The sequence below is a fragment of the Ananas comosus genome, linkage group 20 (genome assembly GCF_001540865.1).
Source record: "Ananas comosus cultivar F153 linkage group 20, ASM154086v1, whole genome shotgun sequence".
Classification (NCBI taxonomy): Eukaryota; Viridiplantae; Streptophyta; class Magnoliopsida; order Poales; family Bromeliaceae; genus Ananas; species Ananas comosus.
In genome coordinates this window covers 2,493,110-2,503,807 of record NC_033640.1, presented here as the reverse complement: position 1 = coordinate 2,503,807, position 10,698 = coordinate 2,493,110, and the positions used below count along the sequence as shown (strand labels likewise).

General features: G+C 36.6%; 1 protein-coding gene across 2 annotated transcripts; it reads right to left on the bottom strand.

The window, feature by feature from the left end:
* LOC109725781 (exocyst complex component EXO70A1-like) lies at positions 255 to 10,476 on the bottom strand. 2 transcript variants are annotated; one of them, XM_020255131.1, is made up of 12 exons: positions 10,256 to 10,476; positions 10,036 to 10,131; positions 9,131 to 9,336; positions 7,148 to 7,384; positions 5,084 to 5,222; positions 4,790 to 5,002; positions 3,867 to 4,072; positions 3,003 to 3,203; positions 2,603 to 2,702; positions 1,802 to 1,902; positions 1,517 to 1,663; positions 255 to 644 (listed from the first exon to the last, which is right to left on the bottom strand). In XM_020255131.1, the coding sequence occupies exons 1-12, from the start codon at positions 10,412 to 10,414 to the stop codon at positions 545 to 547; spliced, it is 1,905 nt and encodes a 634-aa protein (XP_020110720.1). In that variant the 5' UTR covers positions 10,415 to 10,476; the 3' UTR covers positions 255 to 544. The 2 variants fall into 2 exon arrangements, with proteins under 2 accessions (XP_020110720.1, XP_020110721.1); XM_020255132.1 differs by lacking the exon at positions 10,256 to 10,476 and adding an exon at positions 9,447 to 9,550.

The following is a 10,698-nucleotide window of genomic DNA, read 5'->3' as shown; positions in this document are numbered from 1 at the left end:
AATAGTATAATCTAATGGTTGAAAATAATCCGAGGAGTAGATATAATGGTAAAAAACTTACAAGCACCAAGTGGTTGGTGCTTTTATAAGCACTATAGCTGGACTCTCTCTCTCTCTCTCTCTCTATATATATATATATATTAAATCCAAATATTAGCAAAACTGATTGAAAATTGCGTAATATTTAGATTATCAATTGAAGGCTATAGAAAGATACCAAGAACTGCAGCAATGTACACAGGACAAACCAAATCAATATCAAATCAAAATTAACAATAATAGAAAAAAAGGGTTCAACGTGTAAATCTGAATTTTGTCTTCATGAAAATAGTGAGCAGTATATAATGCTACACGAGTAAAAGAATATGAGATGATATTCTGCTAGGTTTCGATTTTGGACGAATCCACGGTTTGTTTTTCGTCAGCATGTGTAAGGTGGTATTAGAACGAAGAAAAGAAAGTTATGCACATTCCCTAAACCTGGTGCTGTAATTATAGAAGAGAAAGGATTCTTACAAAGGATTAGTTTCTTTTTCTTTGTTCATCAGTTCTTTCCCTCGAAGAACTCGCCGAGCAGTTTTTCGAGCTCGTCAGGAGTGTATTTGATGTATTTCTGAGGATTCTTGCCATTATCAACTAGTGCCCTGAAAAATTATAATTGCGAAAAAAGAGAGATAAAAAAAGATAGACAAGTATGAGTCCCAAAGGCATACTGAGTGCAGCAAAGAAATTGATACTAGACTTCAGCATTGCTATTTTTGGTGGTCTGCTTTTTCAGTGGAGCTCTTTAAAGAAGCACTTTTCCACTACAACGTCAAAAGTTTTCCACTTTATGCAGAAACTTCAATAGAGCATCTTATTTTGAGGCCAAAAGCTCATTCTTCTCTCCACCAATAGCAAAAGCTCAAAAAATTTGTTATCCGAGCAACTGGCTCTTACAAGCTCCTACAAGTCGGAGTAGGAAGCGGAGAAGCTATTTCAAAAGTAAAACCACATAGACACTACGATGTCAACTTTACAAACCAAAGAAATATATTATCAAGTCTAAAAGAAAGTATAGCTTAGATATCGACACAGGAGAGTTACCGAAATATACACCGACTAATGTAGATATAAGTGGAAGGATGCGTGATTTATACCCCTTAATTGGGTAAATTTGGTGCAATTCACGAGGCAAACGGTTGTTACGGCACCAATAAGAGACTGCCACCTCAGCAGGTGCACAAGGATGAACACAGTAATCATTAATAGTCAATGTATATGTAAACCTCATATGTGCCTCTAGTTGTTTAGACCTTCTATTCACTTCAATAAATTATTAATTAAAGATTAATTCGCATGGTAATGCTAGTACAAGAAACACAAGAAAAACGAGAAGTAATTTTGCTGGTTAGAAGGCTTCTGCTTCTGCTACTACGTGAAGCTCTTTATCGGACTTTACAACAAAATGCTTTCAATGCTTCTTCGAAAAGCCTTAAATGCAAGTGCAGATAATATCAGTTTGTCAAGAACATACCCAAAACGCTTTATGAAGGATCTGTAAGCTGGTAGTAGAACTTCAGCAACTGCAAGCCGTAGAGATTCACGCAGTTCTTGATCTGGCACCGTCCATTGGGACTGCTTTTGATGAAGCTCTTCGAACTGCATATTGAAGGACTTGAACCTGAAAAAAAAAAAAAAAAAAAAAAAAAAAAAAAAAAAAAAAAAAAAAAAAAAAAAAGAGGAAAAAAAGGAAAACTAAATTTTGAAATCCCATGGCAAAATAAAAAAATGATAATAATATGTGAGATGAAGTGCGGACCGCTCTTTGATTGCCGCTCTTGAAACTCCACTGCTGTTACCTCCATCAGTTGCCATAGAGGCGCTGGAGTTCATACCTTGAACAGAAAGAGTCTGGAGAATCTGGATAAAGTGCACGGTAGTTAAATTACTGCAGAAAAACTAGAAAAAAGGTTACCATCACATATTTAGGTCATGTTTGATATTTTTTATGATTCTTGGCTTTGTTTTCTTAATTTTCAACTATCCAAGGAGCCTAAGGATGGATGTCTCTATTCTCGTAATCATTAAATAGACCCCAAACTAGTCTTTTTTTCAAAATGTTAGAAAAGGAAGTATAAGGAAAGTAAATTACCGTAGTTTTACACGAACTAATCATAGAGTTTGCAAACAATGAACAATAGCAAAACTAGGTAAAACCATTCCTAGGAGAAAACAACAAGAGCTCAAGGAAAAACAAACAAAAGAGATAAAAAATGCCAAGCGTGTAGGGATATTGTTTGCTTTCCATTATGAAGGATAGGATTGTAGTAATATCAGTCTATATCCAATGGCTAGGAATAAGTGTGAGTCGAAAAGAGGGGCGAATGTGTTAATTTTTAAATTAGTCAAGGATAAATACAGTGATAGTAAGAAAATGCTCTTTAGAAAAAAAAACAAATATGTAACTCAATTAATAAGGAAAACTCCAAAGTACTTCAAATGCTATGGACTCAACAGAATACTATGATAAATATTAAATAGCCCATCATATAAATTTCGGCGTCAAAGAATCAATCAGGAAAGGAGGAGAAAATTTTACAGATTTTGTTTATCGACAAACCTTGCTCCAAGCAATCCTTCTATACTGATTTGCATTTTGTTGAACAATCCTTCGATGTCTTTGGATCCAGTCATCACCCAGTATGTCCTTTGCTTCTGACCTGGAAACATATACATACCAAGTGTCCCTGGGAAAGTTCCATATTTTGTTGTGTTTTTGGCAAAAGTTGGTATTTGCATGTATGCCCCTCCATGCAAAAACAGCTTTTGCATGCGTGCCCCCAGCAGGGATACTAATGCAAAATAAATTCACTCAGTTTTGCTGGGCACACATGCAGATACCAACTTTGAAGGTTAAATTTTGCAGTTTTCTCGATTTTGAATGGTATATTTCCAAAAAAAATAAAAAAAATAAAATTAAAACCCTATTAAAGTCAGATGCAAAATAGTAATACACACACCTCCGCACAGATCTAACCATATAATGGGTGTTGTTCATAAGAAACAGGTAAGTCAAAGCCGGATCTCTGTACAGCTTAGATTTTCCGTCTAGGTTATTCTGAAGAGCCTGCATAATCCTTGTTGTAACTATCGCCAGTTGAGACACTGTTTCACTCCCAGTTTCAAACTCCATGAATAGTTGCTTCAATGTTGACTGATAACTGCGCATAGTTAAGAAGTACAACTTCGTCAGTTCACGTTCAGAAGGTTATATCAACAAGAAACTACTAAAAGTGGATATTTCCTTTACGATAGGACGGAGTTAAAACATAAAAATTTGTAATCACCAGATGATTTATGACTTCACACCAAAAATAACAATTGAATTCACAACGTAAAACATTACTGATTCCCGTAACAAGGTTCGAACATCTTATGAATGACAAATTAAGATAGAAATATCCAATAAAATCACCTAAGGATTGTTTATAATTAACAAACCCAAGTCATTGCGATTTTGTAGTTGAAAGCAAAGATTAAATGCCCCCAATGGATCTCTTAAATGCTTTATAACAATTGATGTCTCTTAAATGCTTTATGACAATTGATATGCTGAAAGAATTAAGTCCTTAATTTTTTACATATGATTCCCAATGAGTCAATGGTGAAGATAGATTAACAAATAGATAGAAATAATCCTAATGAGCAGGATAATATTAATTTACTCCCAAGACACGTATACACATGCATGCATAGATGTGCGCGAGAGCGAGTTCGCTCACTTGCCTACAGGCACGCACATGACCATGGAATAATTAAATTTCATTTGCCAGTAAACTTTTCATCAAAAACAGGTAAGAAAGATGATATATGTCTAGACTTACTCAAATAAGAACTTCACATAGTTAATAACGTAGCTAGTAAGTGGATGGACGGTTCCATCAAGAACAGTTGTTTTTGAAGCATCCTTTTCAACTAGCTCTTCAAAGTCACCAAATGTTTCTTGCGCAGTCTGTGCCAACCGTTTAGTCAAACTCACTACAGATTCGCGCATCTCAATACAAGCTTTGCCCTCGAAGATCGTCTCAAACTGATGAGTAAAATTAGGAAGATATAAAATTAAAACCCCCATTCTCAAAGAAATTTATGATAATTTAAATCGTAAAATATTTAATTTAAATCAGAAAGAACAATTTAACTAAAATTGTATTCCTTGTAACTGACCATTTCTTTAAGGGATTTTTTAACCGAGAAGAAAACTAAATCACAAAGAACAATTTTAGTGTAAAGGCTCAACGAGCCAAAAAATGGCACCTTAAAATCCAAGACAGGTAGTAAATCACAATGAAAAGCATTTATCTAATTCTTATTAATCAAAATCTCAGATTAAAGGTCAAAGATTTGAGGAAGCAATAATTTCTACTGGCTCTAGTTTCGACAGATGCTGAATATCAGAATTTGCATAAACAAACATGCATGTAAAATTTGCATCCATGAAGGTTTAGTTCGGTGATTTTCCTCTAGTGGAAAATTTTCAACTGTATCTGCCTTCAAACTGGTAGACCATAACAGCTGGATTGGATCCTCTTCCTGTCTACTTCTTCCTAAGTTTTGGAGAACACTACGCAAAAAGCAAAAGTATATTATGCAGAATCAAAAACTTAATTTGCAGCACGAAAAAAATAGGCCACCGGACAAAATAAAAGACATTCCGAGTTAGAAGTTGCTAAGAGAAGATTCTCAACTTGATTTAGCGATGATTTTAAATGGATTTTATTTAGCATCCAGAAAAAAATTCTTAACATACCTCTGGCTGTAGTTCATGCATAATTTCATACATGTCTAGCAGCACAAACAACTTTTCTGGGGACCTTTTGCTTTTAGCAACTGCATCACCAAAGCTTAGAAGAGTTTCTACACTGTTCATTGTCACTTCGCCAAAGCATTGGTCCTTGGGAATCTTTATACCATCAAAAATCTGGTCACAAACTTTTCGTTCTCCAGCAAAGAGCAGTTTGACCTGTTATAATCACAATCAATTGATTTGGAAAAAAAGAAAAAAGGTATCGCATGTATAGCAGATTCATAAAAGGATTCTCACAGCAATTCGCATGAAGTGGACCCAATTCCCAATTTTGGCCTCTAAAGCCTCCCACTGCATCTTCTGAACATCTTCTTTACTGAGTTTTTCCACACCCAGTTTCCGGAGGCTTGATTCTAATGCTGCAGCACGAGCATTGCTAAAGGCAAAAAGGGAAATTAAGTATATGCCTTAGAAAGTATTGAAAGAAAAAAAAAAAAAAAAACATGAATGTCCATCTGAATCAAGAAAGAAAGAAAATGAATAATCAATTGCCATTCATTCACTAGAAGAAGAAACAGACACATAAATCTGGAGAACGTGTAATACTGATGATTGTAATTAGATGAGCTATTTAGCAGCAAACAATGCTTTTCACCAACACAAATGAGTTATTAGGTATTCAAGAGAACCAAAAGCTGCTACCGACAATAGAAAAATTGCTTAGTAACATAAACGAGATAAATTGCTTTTAAGGCAGTCATCAAATAAGAGACTTCCACAAATCAGGATAGTTTTTTGGATGAAGGATGTTTTTACCTCTTTAATAGTTCTGTATTAATCATTATCTAGACCTTCATCACATACATAATACTTTTGAAAGGAAAACCCCCCGTCTGTCCAGTCAAAGCCAATCCATATCGGAATTTATCCTCCGTGTCAAAAATATCAATATCAAAAAGGTATCAATTTTGCCAATCATCTGTTAGAAAACCTGATGTGTTGGCAAATTTAGTTAAGTTGGGTCAGTTTGACTCTTTGTCAAAGCCAAGTTGAATTCGAAGATAAATGGACAAAAAGACTTTGATTCACACTCTCAAGACCATATAAGGTATGATTTGTATGTTTTCATTCACTTACACTGAGAGAGTGATCAAGTAGAATCATATTTAGAGAGGATTTCTTGTCAAATTCCAAAGCCTCTTGGGGGTGAGCAAAGTATTGCAGTTTCTCTGCAAATGGATAGTCCTACAGTCCAAATTAGAGTGCAGACTCCAGAATTGGTAATTGGTTAAAGCCGAATGGCAGAAAATCTGCTTTGGAGAGAGCAAGTAATCTCTTCTCGGTTTGGTCTCTCATGCCATGATTCTATCGTACATAATGCAGGGTCTGTACTAGATTTTTTAAATTGATTCTAACTCAAATCCCAGCTAATAAATGCTTAGGGATTTCTAGTTTCCTTACGAGCCTTACAGATGTTTTGAGCCATCGCTCTTCCCAATAGCCTTCCCTCTACCTTGAAACAATTCCAGGGAAAACCTAGGCATTCTACAACTATTTATTGATAGTTTTGCATATGCTACCCTAGAATCATCATGAAACTTATCTCCACTACTTCAATTATGATGTTTAAGGACAGAAACAACTGCACATATTATTTTCATCTTGCTTGTGAATTTTAAGTTTCCATCGTGGATTTGAGGTGCTCCTTGAATCAAGTGATGACCAACCTAAGGTTCTTGTAGATTTGTTTGGATTATAGCAGAAGACAGCACAAATTTAATTAGCACAAGATCTTTCTTGAGGTATCAGAGAACCTGATCAGAGTCGTGGTGAGTTGCATAGCCACTTTCGTTCCCTGTTCCAATTTCTTAGTTATACGAGTGCCAAAATGCTGTAATCTCTGATGATTTGATCCAATAGAAATCTAATTAATCCATCATCAAGAAGAAATAGCATTTTCTTGGCGACATTACCGAAGCACTTCCATCATGCAATGGGTGATCAAAAACATTTCACTTGCGCACACCATGTAGAAATACGCATAAGTGAATATGTAGATACATGCATGTCCACAATGCAACAATGCAACCAAAAAGGTGTATCACTGTTTAGTTCTCTCTTCAGAAACTACATGTTCTTTTTTTTTTTGACACTTCTTAACATAAAACTTGTTTAGTTTATTTACTAAGGTACCCAGAATTTGTCCTGTAAACTTAAATGTCGCATCACCAAAACCTGCGACGTGGTTAACGCAAGGTAGTGTAGTCTTTCACCAGAAAGTAAATAACCAAATTGAGATTGAAATAAATCTTGACAAGAAGTCCTGAATGCGAAGAAAAACAGAACAGCTTTGAGTTGTACCTGTATATTTTGAAGCACTGCTGTTGGTGCCCAGCTTGAACTAATTGATGGGCTAAGTCATGCAGCAGAGGTAAAATGCGTGGAGGAATGAGAGTTGGAGGTTTATAAACAGCGCCCTCCGAGCTTTTGGCAGAATGCTCGGAGCGATGGTTCTTACCATTTTCACGTTGGTCCACTGCTGACGGTCGCAAATAGTTGGGAAGGCAATTAAATAGACGATCAGGCTCAATAGGTTTGCTGAAAGCAAAAGAACAAGAAAAAAAAAAATCAAGGAATGGGAAAACATCAACATGAACTACATTGCATTAAGTTCCTCAAATAGTCCGACACTATTTTTACTCAAATATATTGATTTTTAATGTAGGAAAAATTCTCAAGCAAAATGAATTAAAAATTTACTTGCATGGTGTATTTACTAATCGTTAGTAAATAATATGAGGACTTATATATAAATGTTACATGCGAATCGGATTAGGATCTGGATCCGAATTTGGTTTAAATTAAAACCAGCTTGAGGGATTAATAGATAATCTAATCGGATTAGAATTCCGATTAGAATTAGGAATAGGCTAGGGGTTTTCTCATCATAAATACATGTCTGACATGTTAAAAAAATAATAATTTAATACAAGAGAAATAGAAAATCATAGCCGTCAATCTTGTCCCTCTTCCTCAAGTCCTTCACCATTAATCCACCAGCATCGATCTTCAGGTTGCTAGTATATCCAAAAACTGATTCACCTCCCTCAAAACGACAAAAGCATCAGTTCGTGATCGGATCGCGGATAGAAGGCGTTGATTAGTTCGATTGAAGATGTGATCTCGTGTGGACGCGACTAGACGTCGGGCACGTCCAAGGCTAATGAGGACAAATAGTTTTTACCAACGATCGTCGACTTCGTGGTCCTCTCGACATGTGCAAGATGAAAAACTAAACCTCATCTAATTAGATTAGTTTGATCTATTGTTTAAGTTCTAAAAATGAAACACAAGGTGATTTTGGTTTAGAAAATTTTAATTGCCGTTTTTCTTCTGCTGTGTACATGCAATTTTCTTACAACTTCAACACTTTTTGTCAGATCATTTGCATCTTATTAAAAGCAATAGATGTTATTCTTAGCAAAGAGAACCTAGTGTGCAACATGTTCACTGACGGTTTTTTATGTTGCGAGCATGAACCACGAGTAATCTACCATTTGGTGTTAGGCAAGATGATTTCTCTGATCTAAATGCACGGACATACATCAATGCTTTTTTCTCATGTAAGCTGAAGTTTCAAACATTTGGGATCTTTGCAATTTAACACTTGCAGCAGAAAATAATAGCAGTATTGAAGGTCGACTTTGAGATCTTAACAAGCTACTGCATTATTAGTCTACTCTGCATATCAAAAGATAAAAGTACATAAAATGATTTTCATATCTATAAAAAGTGATCACTGATATATCCCGCTAATACCTAAAGTCAAGACTCAAGCATCTTTATCCCACTGACCAAGGATTTAAGTGCGTGGCATGGGGTCGTACTGGAAACTTGCCGGCATGGTATTACACGGTACGTGCCGGGCATAAAAAATTCATGTGTGTCGATACATAATAGCATGAAATATTTATTTTCTTTAGCAACAAAATATTCTAACTGTTTATTATGTATATTTATCAAATCTTTTGAACTTTATTGAGAAAATTACTTACTAATTTAAAAAATATAAGTTTTTGAGCTATGTCATCGGCACAGGTGCTGTATCGTGCCGATATCTTATTGGCACGATACGACATGTTAAATACAGCATGTGCCGATGGACACCTAAATCCTTGCCATTGACGGTCACACAAGTACAAGAGATATAATACTACGAATATATATCTTACAGTTACATTAAATAAAACCCACCAAAGATAATTCTTATGTTAGAATGGACACATTGTAAGAGGAGGAAGAAAGAGAAGATTCGTTAAAGAGCAATAATTTTGAGAAACGAACCTGTAAGAAGCTAAGAGCTGCCCGAATTCCTCCTCCAACTTGACTACAGACTTGGCTAGCAAGTTGTTGACATGGTTCAGAACTCCATCACTGCTCTTTAAGTTCTTATTTGAGGTAAAATAATGGACAATGCTCTTCAATACGTCAATAGCTGCTAGATAGCTTTCTAGATCCTCATGTGGACCCCTTAGTATCGTAGCCTCGGCCTAAATCCCATAATGCAAAATAGCACAGGAAAAAATAAAGAAGCCATCAGCATTCAAATTGCAAGCTTCTTGATACTAACAACATCTTGCATATATAGAAAGGTACCAACCCAATGTTTGCACATTGGAAGACTTCAATATTGCTGATCATATTGTTCCACATACAAACATTGCCTATATACTTTCCCACATGTATAGGCAGCCCCATTAAATGCTGAAAAATGCCACAGAATCTTTGACTTAAGTGATTGTATTAACATATCAAGAGCTCTTCCACTGCCTTTGACTGAAGTTGCGGGGAGTTAAATGAATCACTTTATGAAGTTGAGCCATCAATTGAGAAGAATTAAAGCTTTAGAAATTAAAGTGAAAGCAATTTGCAAAATAATTCATCCTAAATAATTCACCAATGAACGTGGAATTGAAAGCTTAATATTTCCAATCTATCAAAAATTCCCTATGCCTGTTAAACTAGATCACATTGAAACTCCCATCATTTATAGTGATTCCACCCAGCTCGAAATCCTCAGATGTGAGTGTACGTCTCAACTCCATTTCACATTGAAACCAAGTCTCTTCAATCTAATCTTACTCAATCACCATAGTGCTTCCTATATACATCAAAAACTTCTACACCAAGTACAAATTGCTCATTCTAACTAGAAAACGAGCTAAAAAGCAGAATTTGCGAACCCCAACCTGGCGCGCGAGATCGAACTGCGCGAGGATCACCTCCGCGGCCTTGAGCGTCTTGTCGATGTTCTCGTGCGCCATCCGGATCGCGTGCGTCCTCACCTGCACCAATCGTTCGTAGATTCGCACGAATCAAACACTACGCAAAGCATCATCTCCGATCGATCGATCAAGCGATCTCTACGAAAAAGAAGAGATCGGAGTGGGCGATTATGGTTTTTTTTACTTGGGTGGGGCGCATGGCGGCATCGAGGGCGGAGAGGCGGTGGTCGAAGGAGCCGAGGATGGCGACCATTCCCCGCGTGTTGGCGGTGCTCTTCTGGAGCGAGTCCCGCAGCAGGATCGCCCTCTGGGAGAGATCCGCCATTGTTAAGGGCACCACCATTGCTCTCTCTAGAGAGAGAGAGAGAGAGAGAGAGAGAGAGAGAGAGGAGGAGGAGGAGGAAGAAGAAGAAGAGGAGAAGCGGTTTTGTTTACTATTGTTTGAAGGACTCGTTCGCTGGAGCTGGAGAAGTGATTTCGTGGACCCGGTCCAGTAGACCGGGCGTATGAAAGAGCAGTTATTGGCATATTGTCCGAGTATGGCCCACCATGGACCGGATTTGGGAAAACTTTAATAAAAAGTGTCCTTAAATGAAGTTTTAATTCTTTAGATCTAAATACAATATG